This window comes from Phaenicophaeus curvirostris, chromosome 5 (genome assembly GCF_032191515.1).
Source record: "Phaenicophaeus curvirostris isolate KB17595 chromosome 5, BPBGC_Pcur_1.0, whole genome shotgun sequence".
In the NCBI taxonomy this organism is placed as follows: domain Eukaryota; kingdom Metazoa; phylum Chordata; class Aves; order Cuculiformes; family Cuculidae; genus Phaenicophaeus; species Phaenicophaeus curvirostris.
In genome coordinates, this window is record NC_091396.1 from 60,732,648 (window position 1) to 60,752,300 (window position 19,653).

A 19,653-nucleotide genomic window follows, 5' to 3' on the forward strand; every position below is an offset into this window, starting at 1 on the left:
ATAGAATAGTTTGGGTTAGAAGGGGCCTTAAAGATCATCTTGTTCCAAACCCCTGCTATGGGCATGGTTGTTCGTGGTGGGTCAGAGGGGAGCAGTTGATGGTGTGCTCCCCTCCCCTCCTCGTTTTACACCTGCTTTTCTGGTGGACATGGCAACTATTGCAGAGAACATCTATTGCTTGGTCACAGCATGAGAGCAACACTGAGCACTCCCTAAAGCAGCTAGTTGCTGTGTTTAGACAAACTAAGGGGGACCAGACCCCAGCAGGTATAGGGAGAGGCTTGGTGGTCCAGGCTGCATCTTGGGAGCTCTGATCCCTGTGCTTGGCTCTCTGGTGGCCTGTCCTTCTACCCTGGCATAGGTAACTTAGGTAGGGCCTCTGGTACAGGTAACTCAGCCTGCAGGTGCTATGGGGCCAGGGCCCTCCAATCATCCAGGTGTACAGAGGTGGGAAGAGAGGAGCGTGACTAGTGGTTGGCTAGACTAGGAAAGCCACTTTCCCGTGGTGTGGTGACCATGCCAAGGATAGACTCATATTCAGGTCTATTTGGACTTGAGATTGTTGTTATGCCCATTCGGGCTTGTACAGCACCCTGATGTAGTTAATAGTGGCAACTGGGTAGCAGCATTGTCTCTCTGGATCTTTCCAATCACTCTTAAGCTGCCTAACACTAAAACTTGCTATAGCAAGTATAGAGTAGAAACTTATTTCCATATTAAAACTTTCCTTGCAAGTTCTAAATATAACCGTGTAGTTCTTAATACATTTGAATTTAACTTCCTCAGGTGAACAGATACCTCTAGAAGATTAGTTGAATCTGGATGCTTTTTTTCAGTTTTGTGATCCAGAACTAGTAAATTTTTGGAAGAAACCAGCAATAAAAGTCTTTTAATAATGAAATTTGGATTGGTTGCTTGGCCTGCTCCCGAACATGGTTATTTAGTTAAAAATGTTGGGCAGGTCTCTGGAAATTGTTCCTTTAGGATCACTGCTGCTTGGCCAGATGTGGAGTAAGTTGGACAGAGGAAGTTAGGAGCATCCTAGCAAGGTGGCCAGTCTTATGTGCAATGGCTTCGGATGATTGCTATCAGATAGTTAGGACAGCTAAGAATTCTTCTTAATAGGGTTTCAAGTACCCCTTGGCTCAGACACAGGCCAAGCTCAAGTTGCCTGCAGGAGTAGGAAAAGCAAGTGCTGGCCGTGCTCTGGGCCTGAGACTATTCAGCTCAGCTGTAAGATAGAGGTACAACTCAGGTACCTCACTACTAGGAATGCAAAGCAACTTCTACTTTGAATGTAAGCATTTATTGTTACAGGGCGTTCACTCAACCTGGAATGTATAGCTTGAAATTATGATCTAAGAAATAAAATAGGTGAGGTAGGGAGTCAAAATAGCACCATTATCAACCAGGTTGCCCTGGTCTTTGAGCCTCCAGCACATGGTGATGTTTACTGATGGCCTGCTGCAAATCAGTGCAGCTTTGCCAGTGGAAGGTCAGAGTCTGGACCTTGACACCTCTTATACTACAGGGTAGGAAGCAGAGGGAGGACTAGATTTCCTGGGCTGTTGGCATTCCACTGAGTAATCCTAGTTACCTGTGCCTTTTCTAGAGCTGTTAACTGATTCTGATGTCAGCTCTGTTGTTATTCATTGGACAGCTCAAGTCTTTACTGCCTTTCAAGCCATCGTAGCATGCTAAGGTGCACCCAGTGGAAATGGCTTTAGTAACACATAAGATGAAATACAGGGTAGGTGCAAAATCAGGGCAGGGGCAGTGAACATTCAAAACCATGGTGTGCTTGTACCATATCCCTCTGCTGTATGGGTCACCCTGGCACTCAGTGGACGAGAGCTGATCTAGTCCACTAAACCCAGTGAAGCCCAAGGACAAGAGTAGTATTCATTTCACCTAGATGTCAGATGTCGTGTCATCCAGACCCCACTACAGTCTGCAAGGGCACTCCTGGAAGATGGTTTGTTTCACTTCTTTTCTGTCAGTATTGGGATAGGACAACTCATTTTGGAGAGAACCTAGACAGTCCCCTTAAGGCTGCATCAACCCAGCAACAAACTTCCTAACCCAGCTGGTAATTGTTTTGTCACCTTATTTTAAAGGACTCCTCCTGAGGACTCATATGTCTCATAATGAGGTGTCATATGTCTCATGATGTATAACCTGTAGAAATTAAGATTGTCCAGCCTAGAACCTTCCCAGGATTCAAACAGGGACTCAAAAAGCCTCTTGGCTTTTCATTTAATGAGCCACAAGGGGAAACAAATGACTGTCTTTTTGTTTTCTGGAGTGAGTAGACTCCTCCTGTCTGCAGCATAGTATGAGGGGCACCTGTGGGAAATTCATCATATGTATCCTTACCACTTAACCTCAATAGAAGGACCTGCCTCCTGGACTTGCCAGTCTTTCTTCAGCCTAGAGCAGATGTCCAGTTTTTTGATAACGATGCTTTTGAAGGGCTTGGTCAGATGAATGAGAAAATGATTAGAAAGTTTTCACTGGTTAGAATTAAGGGGAGGAGTTAAACAGCAGAGCTAGAAAATGAGTGGACAATGCCTTGATCTTATGGGACCACTGTGAGCATCCCACCCTCTACCACACCAAACACAGTACATGCCTAGGACCTGCCCTGGTTGGACAGACTTAATGGGGCTGAGGTAAATCGACATTCAACTGGTAGAAATAACAAACATACTGACACCAAAGCCAGAGAAGTCGCATGAGAAGGTGGCCTGCTCTACAAATTGCCCATAAAACTGAGATTCGTGTCCTATGATGGTAGTACCTTGTGTTACATTGCTTAAAATGATTGTAGCTATCACTACTGTGTTATTTTATTTTTTGTTTCCCTCTTACAGGCAATTTTTGTCCCAATTATCGCTTTAGTCATGAAATAATTTTAGCTCCATTTACTATATAATTTGAGCTAATGACATTTATTTTAACAATGGTGATTTTCATCATTACAGCTAATGAAAGCTACACTGTGTATGAACAATCGCCGCTTAGTATTTACGGTTTGAAGCTCTATCCTCTTATGGTGAAAAAAAATTCAAAATCAAAATCACTTACAGATGAAGATAATGTGACTCAAAATCACAATCCATAGTTTCTCAATGTTTTAGGTGTCCTTAATTAAAGCAGATGTGTTTCAAATGGAAACTTAGATCTTTGTGCCTGATGTATGCTACTTAGGGAGAGTGCTGATGTTGTGTTTCAGCTGTTTATGAGTTACATTTTTCTTTGCTTTTATTGCAGCTCTTTCTTTTATGCCTTCCTGAATCTGCTGATCAGCGCCTTTGTGGTGTTTATCACATTTATTGCTAGCACTATAGTGAGTGTAGGATTTAACATGTGGTGTGATGCAATTACCGAAAAAGGAAGCATGCCGAATAGGTTAGTATTGAAGAGTACATTTTCTTCCTTTTTTTTTTCCCCATATATGCACAGATGATCAGTGGTGTTACAATCTGTAGTTATTATATGAAAGGCGAGCAAAGGGAAGAAGGCATTTTTAATGTGGAAATCCAGATTTTTTTTTCATCTGGAACAAAACCAGCAAATAAAACTTTGCTTGCATTTAGTTCCTCACAAAGAAAAGGACAGTTTCCATGGAGTTTCATGGTCTCTTTAAAAGTCACGATCATAAGCAAAAGGTGGGATAGATTTGGAAATGCTGTGAGAATGAGGCAAGTCTGGTGCTGAGGTCAGAGCAGAGGACTGGGAGTCAGGGCTCCTGGCTCGCTGTCCTGGCTCTGCCACTGACTCACTGTGTGACAATGGGCAAGTCAGCTATCCAAAAACTGGTATAAAGATGCTGGCCTCATAGCGATGCTGTGGGCACCCCGAGAGCTGAAAAATGGAAAGCACTTTGTAAGTTCAAAGTACAGATGGTTGATTCTTACAATGCACAAAAATTACAGCTCTTAAATGGTCTATTGTATCCCACAATGCTTATGCCCCTTAGAGGAAACGTGATAAGTTGAGGTTGATTTTTCCTGTCAAAAAAATAACAATGAAGACAGAGGAAATGCTGACATTTTATGTCATATGATATTAAATAAATGTACTACTTAACGCATACATTTATATTGCGCATTGTCATATGTTGTAAAATGCCATAGTAAATGTTCTGTTTAGGGCTGCAACGATTAATCGAATTATTCGAATATTCGGTTATAAGTTCAGTTACAAAAAATGACTAATCGAATATTCGGATAAGAACCCAAGATGACCGACAACACTGAAAAGGAGAGAGAAGAGGCTGCAGAAATCAACCAAGAGATAGAAAGACAACCTCAAAATCCTGGGATTTTTTTCACACCAGTAAAAGTCCAAGTTATTTGTAAAATCTGTAGGCAGCCTCTGTCTTACCATGAGAATATCGTCTCCTTGCTGGAGCACCTGAAACAAAAACACCCACACAATCCCTTCTTCTGAAGCTTTTCCTGATGAAGTCAAAAGGTAACTGAGGCTCATACACTTTGTTTCCTTGAGGGCTGAAACAACCAAGTTGGGGTGATGCCAGATGTGTATGTATGGGAGGCCTGGGGGTAGCGGGAGAAGAATGTTTGAATTATGCTGTTTTCACAATAATTATAACTGTTTCACTTATGGAAGATTGGTGTTATCGCTTACATAATTATACACTATTGGTTTTTTTTAAATGAAAGGTATTACATAGCCTAGTTTTAAAGAAGATTGGCAAGGAAAGTGGTTACTGTAATAACTTAAGTATCTTCTGATAAAGCATGCCATTGTGACTGTTTGAAACATGTGTAAGATGTTAAGATGTTGCTTCATTTTCTGTTTGGTTTGTGTGTTTGGAATCTCTGAAATAATTTTCTTTTTTCCCCTCCAATTGCCTTCCTTGAGTAGCTGTGAAGAATTACAGGATATAGATCTTGAACTGAACTTAGAAAACTCTGCTTTCTATGACCAGTTTGCTATTGCACAGGTAGGTCAGACTAGATCATGGTTCTATTCCAGTTCATTTACCATTTGCTCATTGATCTAGGGTTGCTGGAGCTGAACTACCATTCCTCTGATGTCAATGGGAACATTTCCACTGACTTCAGCAAGTGCTGAATCAGGATGATAGTGACAGGCACATTTGCATTTTAAATTCAAAATAGATAATTTTGAATGCGGACATATCAAAAACTGACTCTGCCACTGATCTTGTTACTCATGGTGGAAAATTTATTGTTTCTCCAAAGGATGAGGTCTGCAAAGGTTGCGACATTCTGGTGTCCTGGAGCAATTCATTGTTGTGTGGAAAATAGTCACAGGACTATTAGATTTGCCTTTTGTGAGTTTGTTTGAGATCCCTTGAACCTGTATAAATGTCAGACCATTTAAAAGAATAAAAATATTACTGTTATTTAGATGGGGCTTTTTCCTTATGCTTCTTTTAAAATTAGACCTTTAAGGCTGTCAGACCTTTTTATTGAACTTGCTAGCTCTTAGTCAACACTCAAAGCAAATGAATACTGGAACTTGAGGACATAATCATGTGAGCACAAATTAGTTCTACAAGGAGGATAGCCCCATCCATGCAAAGCTGCAGCCATACACATGCTTCTTATGTTGTCCTGCATGGACATTAACTAGTGTTACCTCGCCTAGGGCACTCTTTAAAGATTACTGTGCTCTTGGATGCAAGCTAGTTGTGTGTCTTTGTTGCCAACACTAGCATCTAGGCACCCAGGTCAAACATTTCTGCATGTAGGGCAGAAATATGCCATAAAAGTGACCACTTTGTATGATGCTGGCCCAAGACTGTGTTTTGCTGTGTTTTGTAGCAGATTTTGCTGTTAACTTCTGATCTGCCAGATAGCAGAGTAGCAGAAGTAGACATATTATCCATCTGTAGCTCTGTGTTCATGGGAACAAAATGTCATGTCCACCTTGTGATTTCAGGATGAACAGCTGGTAAAAGGACAGCAGGATAAGGCATTTCCCCAACGGGAGGCCATGCCCAAAAGGTCAAAGTCCATGCACATAGCACTTAAATTGGAGGAGAGTTAATATGTCACAGTATAGGAGGATCAGCCCAAGGTGTTGGATGTAGCTCCCCACATGAATCCATGTTCCTCCAGATGTCCCTGAGTAGAGCTAGCCTGCAAGGTGCAGCCACCAAGCTCTGCAAGCACCCAAGTATGAGGAACCTGGGAGCATAACAGCTCCTGGGAAACTTCATTCAGCTTCAAAAGCAGAACCCAGTAGTATCAAATGGAATCCTGACGGTGACTATTTGAAGAAAGATCAAGCACAGAATTGTCTTCTGATATCCAGGGTACGATAAGAAGAGTTGGATGAAGGCATGAGAATGGAGGGTCTATGGAGGGCGAATAAGTTTATTTGAAAGAGCAGAATTAAAAAGTCCAAGAACAGACTAAATTTACTGGCTAAATGAGGCATTTTCTTAGACATGCAATAATATCCCACAGTAGGCTTTACTTAGAATGAGTGTTCTGAATGAAGATATAAAGATTGCTGACAGTTTAAGAATTACAAATACAAGGTTTGGATAAAATCCAGAAGGGAATAACAGGCAGTTTATTTAAAGCTTTGGCTATTTGGCATATGTATGTGTGTGTGTACAAACGCACTTGTACACGCACGAAGACCCTATCTCTGTCTGCTTTTCTCAGAGGCTCCCAGGACATCAGAATGACTCTGAGAGTTTCATTGAATTTGGCTAAATCCACGTAGATTCTTTTGTATCAGATATGCTGAGAAGACCATCGCAGTAGTAGATGTCTAAATACCTTAAAGACAATATTTCATTAATGAAATTGTGCTTAAGGAATTAATGCAAAGCTTCTAGATCTTCAGATATGATCATATAAAGCCAAATTAATATCTCTTATTTCCAAGGTTTGTAGAATAACTCAAAAATATTCTTTACAGGTGAACTGAGATAATTGTAAGTATGGACAAAAATACTTAAGAGAATTTCCAAAGTGTGTAAGATATATATATATATATAAACATAAACTCATTTAAAAATAGTGCCCCTTGCTTATCTAAATTGACTGTTAGAGTAAACAGCCTTGTCACTGTCTGGAAGTGTGTAAATTGTTATAGATTTTTTTTTTTAAATTAAAATGGAGTATGCCAAAACTGAAGTATAGGGATTGAAATGCTGTTTCTTGGCTAAAGGCATGGTAGAATTAAAATGGAATTTCTGCCAAAAAGCCTTACTACAAATAAGCCTCCTCTGAGATGGGAAGGCCAATATTTGGTACCTGTACCTATCAAGGTGTAATAATTTCTATGAAGTTAAGCAAGAGAGACTGACAAATTAGTGAAACCTGTGGAAGACCTGAGGCTCTGGTATCTCATGCCAGGTGTAATTAAGACACCAGGTACTTTAGTGGATTGGAGTGGGTTTCTGTTGGTTTTCAAGTTCATGCTAATGTGAACCAGTAACCCTAGTTCAGTTTGTAAGAATTTCTCAACAATATATTGAATAGAAATACCTTAAAATGTATACTTCTCCCTGGGGTAGAGGGGGGCCTGAAGGACTTCGGAAGAAAGTTTTGGAAAATGTATTAAAACATATTGCAGTTTTAAAGTGACAGAAGTGAAATAATCCCAAGTATTTGGAGCCAGCCAAAATGACAAATATAGGAAGTACATATATTATACAGATTTCTTTTTTCTTTATTGTTCTTGTTTTGCCTTAGTTTTTCTAGTACATAAAGAGTTTTACCCTTTAAGCCAAAAATAACTTGACAGAGATGAGGAACGGTTGGGTCAGGACCTACCTGGGTGTACCTTGGCATGATTCCATGCATCTTGGCCCAGCTGAGATTTTGACATTCACCTACAAAGTTGACTTTGTTTTTGCAACACAGTACTGACTTCTTTTCTTTTCTTCTCTAGTTTGGTCTCTGGGCTGCCTGGCTGACTTGGCTGGCAATTACCATTCTGGCTTTCCTGAAGGTTTATCACAACTACAGACAGGAGGACCTGCTAGATAGTCTGATCCATGAGAAGGAGCTGTTGCTAGGAAGATCCTCTTCACGAACCTCTTTGCAAGATGAGAAAAGTGGCATGATCTAAAGTGTACACAAATTACCAGGGCAGGTTCTAGATTTTATTATTCAGTAGTGTGAGCTGAAGTTGAGTCAGGGTATTGAGTGTGTGAGAGTTTCCCTTTCCTGAAAAGAGATGTACTTGTAAATCACCTGCTTCCTCTGTGAGAAGTTGTTGGCAGAAATACTTATATTAGGATACAGAGAATGAAAAACCCCGTGTGCCATTGGGAGAACAAAGTTTCTGTCCTATGCAGGTGCAAGCTGTAACTGGCTCTTGCTAGCAGAGCTCCTGTATGCTGTCACTGGCTTTTGGGCCAGGGGCTGTTTTTGAGGACTGTGCTGGCAAGACCAGGTTACAGAGCCTAGGCTATTTCTTCAAACTATTCTGCAACAACAGTTGTAACTGGGACTGTGTCTAATTCCTCTTCTCTCCCTCTCCTCCCTTTTTGCCAGTAACATGGCCCCTATTCTCATTTTATGTGGGTAATTGCAGCTCTGGTCCAGGTACAGATTCTTGCTGCCTCTGCTTTTGCTATGTGTGGATACAATGCTGACAAACCTGTTGCTCCTGCTCTGATTTTGAGTTCATTTAGAACAAATAGTTGTGTTCCAGACTTGGTATTTAGTGTTGGACAGCGTTAATGAATTTCATGAAACCTCTCTATGATCACAGTATCTGTAAAAAGCTGTGTATCATCATTGGGAAGGATGATGGGAAATTTTTGTGATTTTGTTTCTTCTTAGATTTTGGCATGACTAGCATTTTTTATGACTCCTGTAGCGTAGCTAGCAACTGCTGAAGCTTGCATACTAAGAAATGAGGCTGAATAGATAGTATTAATGCTTGTGCATTTACAAATGTAACTTGATCCCTAACATTGTCTATTATTCAGTTCTGAGTATTAGAATTTACTTTTGATATTTATTTCATGTAGGGTATGCAAAATTACTGTGAACATTTGCATTGTAGATATCTCTATATATCTGTAAACCTAGCAAGGAGCTTGAACAGCTGAGTTATTTTATAGGTACTTCAGTGTTGGAAGTGTTCGTTCTCTCCACTCATGGGCAGGAATTCCAGGGCTGATGAATTTTGTGGTGAAAAGGGAGAAGAACTGTTATTTTCACAGAGCTCATTAATGACATGGATGTTGTTTTCAGTTTTACTTGGGCAGCGCTTCAACAAATAAGGTGAATGATTGAGACGGGAAGTTGATGTGATAATTAAGAAGTGTCACTCAGAGCGACTCTGGGATTTGCATGGCAGAGAAATAAAGTTGTACTAGAATTAGGCAGTTATCCTTGGGTACATGTTACACAAAAGACCCTGATTCAGCAGAAAACTTAAGCTTGCAGTTAAGTTTAGGCTGAAGAAGTTTTTCTGGGACACTTCCACTCCTTGTGGCAGCTGCGTTTGAGACTGAATTTATTGCAATATGGGTGCAAAGCATGCACAACTGTATTGACTGGCAATTAAGAAGGAAGGGAGAGAAAGCAGCAAGCAGGTTTCCACCTGATCAGATTTCAAGCTTGGGACTAGCCCAACCGTGTAGATTTACTGTTGTCTTCTAGGGACTATCTGATGCTTAACACTAAGTAGTGGTTTTAACACTTGATTGAAACAGAATTGGAAGTCGTAACAAATCTGTGAATTTGTAAGCATTTTAGAGCATAAAATCTAACCTAATTTTTAACAGTCAAATTGTTATAGTTTTAGGGGAAAATGCCTCCATAGGCTGTAAGCAGTGAACCAGCCCCATGATCATCACTTATAGCCCCAGCTGGCCACAGCTATGTATAGAGAGATCTTATTTTTCAGTATGATTTCTGCCCACAAGGGAATGCAATTCCTTTGAAAGCTCTACGGTAGTGGCTTTTTTCTAGTTGCGAATTGACATCAGAGGAGGGAATTAGAGATCAAGTTAGTTAATATAAAATTAATATTCAGAGATCAGGACTGTTAGAGTGCCTTTTTTTATTCAGTTGATGTAATAAGAGAGACATACTTGGAGATACCTGAGCCCTTTGCCAGGCTCTGACCTTCCCCTTCATACTCTAAAGAACAGCTTGGGTCCTGAAAGTTAGCCTGTTTCCTGTGTTTCCCCAGTTGCTTCTTCAACTGTAAAAGACACTAATTCTTCTTCCAATCTCGCTCTGAATTTGAGATTCAACAGTGATATCTCTTCCCACAAATTACTTCAATGCATGCCTTACTTTTCACGTGGAACCACAATCCTGCTTTGTATAATGTATTTTGTCTATGTGCTAAATCCAGTTTAGGTTGAAGTAACATGTGGTTTGGGACCATCATTCCTGGTGAAGGATCCTTGAGTACACAGACCTTGTCATGAAAGCATTCAGGGAGTTGGTGTATGTGTGTATGCACAGTGTACACAGATACATGCCAGAAATAGTTTCACTGTTCTTCTGTGATATGGATAGAGACTTTTCACTTAACAAGCAGGTTAGGTTGGAGTAGTTGTTAGGTTGCTTTAACTTTCTACACTGTCTTTTCTTAGTTAGTATTAGCATCCGTGCAATGATACATAGGTTATGCGATGTGAGTGGAGTAGGAAAGCGCTGCCCAGTGCACACCTCTCACACTCCACTCACACAGTCTGAAGGGCTGAGATGAGTTTCTGCTATGGGTTTGCTGATGTTTTAACTCCTCCACTGTCTCTGGGTAATGTCCTGATATTAGCCCATGTCAGTCCTGTATGAACAGAGTCTCACATTTCCCTCCAAGGTCTTCCCTCACTAACACAAAACACCATTGATTTAATGTATGTAGTATTCAGGATGGAAACAGGGCTGGAAGGAGAAAGTGCGCACACTTCACAGTTGCACTGCATGAGCAAGGGATACTTTTGCTCTGGTTCAGGAATACTGCACCATAGACTCCTAAATGACCTGTGACCCTGGCATGAACATACTCCTGTAACTAATTCATTTAAAATACAGACTTCCAGGCATCAAACAGAACATGTTTTGATAGAAGTATCAGTCTTTCCATTGTAAAACCACACTGTTCTGCAACACAGTACAATATTCTGGCTCAAAACAGCCAGCATGTCTTTTTGTGAACAGTCATTTATTTGCTGTTAGAGAAGATAAGGTGACAAAGGGACAAAAAGATATATGTGTAATACAGTTATTTAGTAGTGCAAGTTTAGATCATAGAATGGCAGACATCATAGAATGGTTTGGGTTGGGAGGAACCTTAAAGATTATCTAGTTCCAAGGCCCCTGACATGAACAAGGACATCTTTCACTAGGTCAGGTTGCTCAAAGCCTCATCCAGTCTGGTCTTGAACACCTCCAGGGATGGGGCATCCACAACTTCTCTGAGCAACCTGTCTCACTACCCTCACAGTAAAAAAATCTTCCTAATATTTAATCTAAATCTATCCTCTTTCAGCTTGGAACCGTTACCCCTGATCTTATCACTGCACTCCCTGACAAAGTCCCTTCTTGTATGAGGTCTCCCAGCAGCCTTCTCTTTTTTAGGGTGAACAAGCCCAGCCCTCTCAGACTGTCTTCATATGGGAGGTGTTCTATCCCTCTGATCATCTTCTATTTATTGTCTTAATGGCTGAAGAAACTCAAGCAGATCTTTGGTCTAGCAAGTCAGTGTGTAGCTCTTGAGGGACAAAAGGGCTAAGATGATCTCTGGTGTCTGAGAATCCAACCGAGATAACCTTCTGTATTTAAAGCAGTGTGGAAACTCACCTTAAGATAACCCATGTACTTGCCCTGTTTCTTCGAAGTCCCATATATAAATAGGGGATTAGAGTGCCCTAGACTCTGTTATTCTCTAAAATGCAGGGTTAGACTGGGAAAACTGATTGCTGGGTTTGGGGTTTCTTGATGCGTTGGCTATTGCATGTGGAACGCATGACTGGTTGCATGAGGACATTCAGGATTCTCCTTGACAACCAAAGGCTCTCATCAGAGAGCTACAAAGCCATACTTCACCTTCATTTGTCCTTCAGAATTTTTGTCTGGCATATTGGTCCAACTTCAGTTGTTCACACTTCATACTCCTTAGCTCCTAGGTTCGTGGTTGATTACAATCTCCTGAGAAGCAGGGGACAAGAGTCTTTCCAGGCTGATTTGGGTGCAGAATGTGGGGTCACCTTGTTAGGGCAGTGTGAGCCACAGGCCATTGTATAGGTTTTATGCTGGAAAGAGTTGCTGCACAACTTCAAATCACATATTGATCTATGTGATGGGTCTCAGAAAATGCAATATCAAATGTGCAGATTTAGAATGGATGCCACCTACAAAATGTTCCGTGTAAGAATGTACATGGAAACCTAGTGTTTGGGTGATTATAGCTTTTCCCATCTCCCTTCTCCAAAGCCTTAACCACTCCCCCACCAGATATATGGCATGTACAATCACTTTAATTATTTGAATTATAAATCTAACAATAATCCAGACAGTCATTCACAGTGGCAGGACTTGGAGTATTTTGTGATAAACCAATTTGGATTTTGACAAAACTTTTGCCTTTTCTTCTAAATCAGTGGCCGGGGTGTGAACGTCCTTGAGCTAATGGGAATCCTGTCTGTATCCAGATCCTAAATTTATCTCAGACCATTTCCTTTGCTGATGGAAATAGCCCATTTTTATCTCATTGGAATGTTTGCTTTGGAGACCACAAATGTCCTTTCCTTATGCTTAAGCAATCTGGGAAGAGAGGCAGCTTTTGCCTGGCTAGTTTCCACACCTGCATGCAGTGAGAAAATGATCACATAGGTTAATGAGCACTGAAATGGTTTTAGAATTATTTCTATTCATGGTCCTAATACCTTGAAATGCATGTTTCTATTTTTGTCTTCCATAAGAAAAAGGAAACTTAACCTGAGCTGTATTTTAATATGCACAAATACACAGGTGAGAGATGTTCAAATTTTTTTGATGTGACAAAATTCCATTTAATAATTTGTGAATCTGACAACAACATAGAAGATGGCACGTGGAAGTGCTCCTGACATAGAAGAGAAAAACACATCTGCACTGTCTCAGAAAACTTAACATTTGTTTCTGGAAGGTTAGACAGGAATTTACTTAATATATAGCAAGTACTGCTTATTTTAGTGCAGGCACATGATTGATAGCATCTTTCCACTCTGTTGCTGGGAAGAGTATTTACATAGCAATGCTTTCTTTTTAGTTTCTTTTGTCCATGCCAAAGAGTGTAATTGAACTGACATTGCAAACATTGATTAACATGAATGTATTCACCTGAGTGCTTAAACTTTTCTACCTCTCATAGTTGCTGTAACTGTTTGAGCTGTAGCTGCACACAATAGTCAAAAAACCTGAATCCATGTGAGAGTGTAAACTGTGTTTGTGTAGATGGCTAAAACATTTAGGGTTTAAATCTTATTAGCTTCCTGTCATATCCTTATTCGTAAAACAATGGGCATAGGAACCCAAGAAGGGCTGTGTGAATCACTCTTTTGATTGGTCAGATGATTATGTTATTTTGATTTGGGTTTTCTTTTCAATTTTTTTTTCTCACCAAAGCAAATAGGTACCAACTGTGATTTGTTAGATGTGGAAGGTTATATCTTACCTGTGCAACTGCATTTCACAAAGATGGAAGAAAGCAATGAGCTCCTTGTTAACATGCCTGTTAGCTGTCCTTCCACAGTCTTCCCCACGAGCAGGTAACTAACAGATACAGGTGTAGACTCCTGCTCTGCCTTGGGAGACAGAAGCCTGCACCTCCATGCTTCCACCATGGTGTTATCCTGAATCCCCCTCAAATCCTCCTCTTGGAGCCCTTCTACTTGGCTTGAAATTCTAAAATAACAATTGTTTAGCCTGTTGGTCCTGTTTTTTATCAAGGAGATAAAGTACTTGACAGCAGGAGCTGCTCACTGAAATAGCTTGAATTGTTTGTATGTGGTGAAAACTCAATTTGAGAAGTTTTTGTTTCCCCTTTCCACTTGACTATGTTGTAAACTGAGTGTTGAGACAACCTGCCGGGAGTTGGGAATAAAGATTCATCGTTGCTGTTGATATCTTGGGTGGTTTCTCACACAAGTGAGTAAACATTCTTATGACAAAACTACTCTTCATCGCTTCCTTACTTTCCCCTTGTTTCCCCGTAGATCTGGGCAAGTTTGACTCCAGTTTGTATATGGGTTCTGAAGAGTATTAATGAATAATGTGAGAAAAATTGCTGCTCCTATAGCAAACTTTATATTTTTTCAAAAAAATAATAAGAAAAAGTGTCACAGAGGTTCCCCTGTTCTCACTTGTGCTTTCTGGAGTATGACATCAAATCCTTCCCTTTACATAAAACAGGCCTGATTTGGGTCACATGTTGCTCTAAGAAGTTCCTGAGGCTGATGCCAGCAGTATTAGATATCTGAGTGCTATATTAAACCAAAAATTTTTGAGGCAGGGAAATGTTTGAAAATTGTTTGTCATGGTATCCCACATAACAGAGTCCAGAGCTCTTCTCCCTCTCACTCCTGCAGCAGAGGGAATTACTGTTCCCTGTTAACACTGAAGTCCAACAGTTTTTGTCTGAAATACAGCACATTTTCCTGAAATACACTGGATCTTGATTTCATCAGATTGATTTCCACTTTCTAGGTTGCTGGAACAGTTTTAACCATCATTGTTAAAACAGTGCTCAACATTTGGCTTTGAAAGGTGCTAACAGTCTCCTTACTAAACCATAGTCTTCTGGAGCTGCAAACAGTCCTTTTTCTAAATGATGCTGAGAAGTTCTGTGCTGAAGTGTCCTTCCAGGGGGAGAAGCACTGCATTGCGGTCCAGAGTCAGTGCAGAGTGATGGCATCAGAGCAATTCTGGTCAAACACTCTCAATAAAACTATTGATTTTTTTTCAGGCCAAGCTACACAATTGAGAAATAAGGATGTTATAACCTGAAGTGCACTGCTAAGGGATTTTGAAAGGTTTATACACAAAACAAAACAACAACAAAACCTCCAGTACTTTCACTGACATCATCTTGCCCTGGATCCTTTCATCTCCAAAAATATTCCTGTAAAATTCACAGGGGGTTTTCTTGCCATCAAGGTGATCAGCCCTTACTTCTCAGGTGTCTTCCTGCTGGGGACAGGGACTGCTGAGGGTAACAGGGAAGTGACATAAATCAGAACAGGAATAGGTAGTGAGGAGAACTGTTAGTGCAATTCCTGTGATGGATTTTGGCTTTCAGGCTATAATGTGAGGATCCAGCGTGGCAGTTGAAGCACTGGCAGTGCTGATGCTAATTTCAGCCTTTGCTTGGCTCACTCAGCCCCAGCCTGTTAATGTCGCTCCTTGAACTGCAGAATATCTCCTTGAAGTATGTGTTTGCCAAAACTCAGCTTCTGGAGAGAGTCATGTGTTCCAGCTGTGCAGATAACTGGCTTAAAGGGGCTGGTGTTGCCACCAGGTCTGGAGGGGCTGCTTTGGAAATCTCTTCTTTCCACACCGGCAGATTGAGCTACCCTACAGCTGGCCCTTTGCCCTGTGCTGACTGTGGCTTGTGTGGGAAAGAAAAGACTGTTCCCAAATCTCTTGCTCTTTTTGAAAGGAGGTTATTGACACTCATAGTTTTAAAAGGTTTGAGTTTTTTTGTGTGCAAAGATCTCAAAGTGATCTTTCTTGCTTATAAATCATTGCAGAGCCTGAAAGTGTTTCAGCCTCTCTGAAATGTACATCCTGTGACTTATGCATTCATCTTATAGCCCTGTGGGAAAAGTTTTACATGAGTCTAGACTAACCATTCTGTTATGCTGCTAAAGAGGTCCCCACATCATGGGTATTTGGGGACTAAATTAAACACTTTTTCATAATTTGTTTATTTGTTGAAAGCAGATCATTTACTGATGTATATAGCTTAGCTTTGTGAATTGCACTGGAGCCACACCAGTCCACACAAGCTGAGGGTAGAGCCTGGTTTGTTTTGGATATTATGTCTCTTGGTTTGAATGGTCTTTTGCAGCGTAACGGCTGCAGATTTGGAGCTTTAATTGCATGCGTTTGACAGAGCAGAAGTGGAGAGAGGTTTATTATTGTTTTGATACAGTCTCAAAAGGGAAGCTTTTTACTAGCATTTTAATATAGCCCTTTGTAAACACGTAGCAAATAAAAATTCTGAGTCCAATCCTTCTGCTAATGGAATTGTTGACAAAGTTTCCTTTGGCTTTAGTAGGAGCTGGGCTGGGCTCACTGTGTGTATATACTCTAGTGTTACTGATAATGAGTTAATGTGTTTTATATATTGGTGCTTTTTGCTGGACAGTGCATTGGCTTTTTATGATTTGGTGAGATATACATTAATAAATTATTTGAAAAGTCAATCTTTCCGTGTCTCTTTTTTGAAGGTGAATTTAAATTGTTGCAGTATAAGATAAAAAATAGTTCTCAAAGTCAGTGTTAGTGTCTCAGTTTGTGTACTCAGTGCAGCTTGTACAGTCAAGGATATAGCCAGACAACCTAAGCTGCCTGAGCCCTTCTGGCACTGTCTTCCAGCAGTGAACTCTAATGTCACAGCAGTCAAGGAGAAGATCCTCCCATGTCAGCGTGCAGCTGAAAGGCAGCTTGTTACTGGATGTAGACAGGGGCCACAGGCAACATGCGCAGATTAATTTTCAAAATGCTAATTGTTTAATATTTGTTTTGTAACATCAGTCTTTCTCTTTAGAGATGGACATAAAGGTTTGCAATGGCTATTCTGGAGCAAAGAATTAATAAGAAACAAGTCCGCACTGTTATCTCGGAGGTTTCTGAATTATGCCTTAAGGTGAATTGGCAATACCCTACTTCTAGTCACACCTGCCAGCCCTTCTGCCTGCTTTGAAGTGGCAAAAGGCAGAAATGACAATCAAAGTTGCTGCTATGAGTTTCTTCTGCTCCATTAACTTGTTGCCGGACTAGGATTGGAAAGATGAAGGGAGGGAGTGGGACTAAGAGCAGTCTTCGGGGCTGCATTTTACCAGGGCTAATGCTGAGTTCATTAAAAGGTTAACACAAAGAAAATGTAGTGTCATCTCACTGGGTCCTTTTCTATCTCCTCTAATTGAATACGGATAGCCTGCTAGTGCAATCGTGTGCTGTTGATGTGGTGAGCCTCCCTGAAGAGGGTGTTGGCAGCTACCCTCCATTCCTGCTGCAGGAATGTACTGAACACTGTCAAAACAAAGCTTACCCCATGCTGCTGTGATCTGCTGATTTCTGTTGTGCATTAATTTAATACCCATTGCATAAGAGATACTAGGCAGCACTTCTACACCTAGGCCCTGTCGCTGGCCCGTTTTCACGCACAGAACTCATTCTACTTGCTTCTGGCCCTTTGATGCCACCTCAGACACTGCAGCTGGGAAGGCCACCTACTCACTGTCTGCTTCAAAAATTGCTGTGAGATTCCTCTTCTCCATCACTCCTCCTTCTGCCCTTTAAAGCTAAAACATGACTAAGCTTAATTAAATAATTTGCTCAGAGCTGGTTGGCTTCAGGACTTTTGGCTTCTTAAAGCAATTCACCACACTTTAAACAGGTGAATCCAGGTGAGCATCTCAACAACTTGTAATAAATTATGAACTCCTCTCTTTTAGCCTTTTTATGGGCAATTCTCTGGAATTGTACAAAAGGGACATACTACCCAGCACAGACAGAAAGGGAAATATTACCCAATGTAGCCGATTTTGGGTAGCTTCAAAGCTCCCATCAGCTCTTCCTAATTCAAGGATTCACAAAAATGTCACACCTAGAAAACCAGAACTGAACAAGAGGAAATCCTATCTAGCTTGTAGGAATGAGTATAAATCTCTGATGGATAAAGAAAAGAAAGAAGAGGCAGAGTGGGTAAAGGGTGCGTGTGTATGTGCGTGTGTGTGTGCGTGTGTAAGCAGGAGGGATGAATGGGAATAGAGCTTCAGCTGAGAAGGAAGTATAACAGATAAGTCCACAGTGAAGTTGTGCAACAGTAATTAAGCAGGCCCAGGAGCTGGGATTTTTGCTCCTATTCCTGGCTTTGTTATTGACCTGTTTCATTCACTTGCACAGTTGCATTGGCTTTCTCATCTTCAGCTTCTCCACCTGCAAAGAGCCACCACTCTCACAAGGATGGGGTTTAACTTTTAAGTATTTCAAAGGTTCAGGCTTTGTAACAAACTTATTTTAGCAGTAAACAATTCTGAGCCAGGAGGCCTTGCAAGGGCATGGCGAGTCCTCAACAGACAACTCGAGTACTACTTTTGCCCTTATCCAAAACTGTCCCAACCAGAGCCTAGGTAGAAGCCAAAAATAAATGTTCCTCTGTTTAATTTCCCTGACAGCCCAGATGCAATAGCTGCTATCACTCATATCACTGATAATGTTCGGCACCACCAAGGAGAATGTGGCCATTTTCCATTTAAAGCAGACCTGGGGGAAAGGTGGTCCCATGCCCATCTCCAGGGGAGCTGCACAGGGAGGTGAGCACACATATGGATTTCATACTGCTCCACATCTTCCCTCACAGTCACAGGAGAAGTTCCTGTTTTACTTTAACCCTATGGCTTGTTTTAAAGTTACGGAAAACAGGTTGCTAATATACTGAAAGCATTCACTCTACTGCTCCTGAGATGGCTCACTTCTTGTCAGCGCAGGCTTTGCTTTCTTATTGCAATGTGTCATGATGTATTGTGAGGGAACCATCTCTTCAGAAAAGGCTACTGTTTTGAAGGGTCTAGTTGCTATGTGCTAAGGCAAATATGTCCAGAGCCAAAAAAGGAATACCATTGACTTGCCTAAAGAGTTTCAACATTACCATTCAAAAGATCATAAACATTAAAAAAAGTAAACAGAAGTTGCAATGGCAACCTTGCTCTATGCATATACCAATCCAAACCTTTTCATCAGATGTTCACCAGCACACGAGTTTAAAACCTTTCATCTTTATTACACGAACAGGAGGGCTAAGACAGGGGAGAGGGGAGGGAAGAAGTGGTGAAACTTACCCTCTGAGCTGGGGTAGCCAAGTGGTTTGCACAAAGAGCCCCTGAGCTAAACACTCCTCCTGCAGCAATTTCTGCTTCCCAGACTGACAGTGTGTCAAATGCAATTGTTGTGGACTTTGATATCTTAGGAGGAGCATGCGAATAGACACTGAAGTAATTTCTTTCTGTCTAGGACTGTAGTTTTTTTTTCTTGTTCTCAGACAAGTTGCTCCCTTCTCTCTTCTTGAGAAAAGGCTGCATAATGTGTTTCTGTTTATTTTCTGCCTGGTTACAGTCCTTGGGCTGCTTGGAAGAAGGTTGTTGGGCAGAGAGATATGGCCCTCATTTTTAAAAATACAAAACAATTAAAAATAAAGCACCATATTTTCTTTTCAGTGAGTTGCAATGGCAGGGGAATTCAAGCCCAGGTCTTGTGGGCATCTCTTCCATCTTCTCTGCAGTGTTTTCTTTCTCTCTTTTTTTTTCCTTCTTCCTTTTCTTCTGCTCTTACAGATACTGATGTCAATCTTATTATACCAGATAAACCCAAGCACACATCAGGTGCTACTTCACAAAATCTAGGGCCTTAAAAGCTAGTTGTGCTGGTTTTGCCTAGGAAGAAAACAGCTGAAGCT

The 19,653-nt window shown here is 40.9% G+C and overlaps 1 protein-coding gene across 2 annotated transcripts in view; it reads left to right on the plus strand.

Moving 5' to 3' along the window:
* The window catches only part of TMEM179 (transmembrane protein 179), a 188,695-nt gene that overhangs the window by 798 nt on the left and 168,244 nt on the right, over window positions 1-19,653 (plus strand). Inside the window, exons 2-4 of one of the 2 annotated variants that reach the window (XR_011337574.1) lie at window positions 3,274-3,411; window positions 4,894-4,972; window positions 7,909-8,681. Coding sequence is in view for 1 of the 2 variants with exons in the window: in XM_069858969.1 (XP_069715070.1) it covers window positions 3,274-3,411; window positions 4,894-4,972; window positions 7,909-8,088 (397 nt within the window). In the remaining variant the exon portion in view is untranslated. Of the gene's footprint in view, window positions 1-3,273; window positions 3,412-4,893; window positions 4,973-7,908; window positions 9,445-19,653 lie in introns of those variants that run through there. The other variant, XM_069858969.1, reaches the window with a different exon arrangement.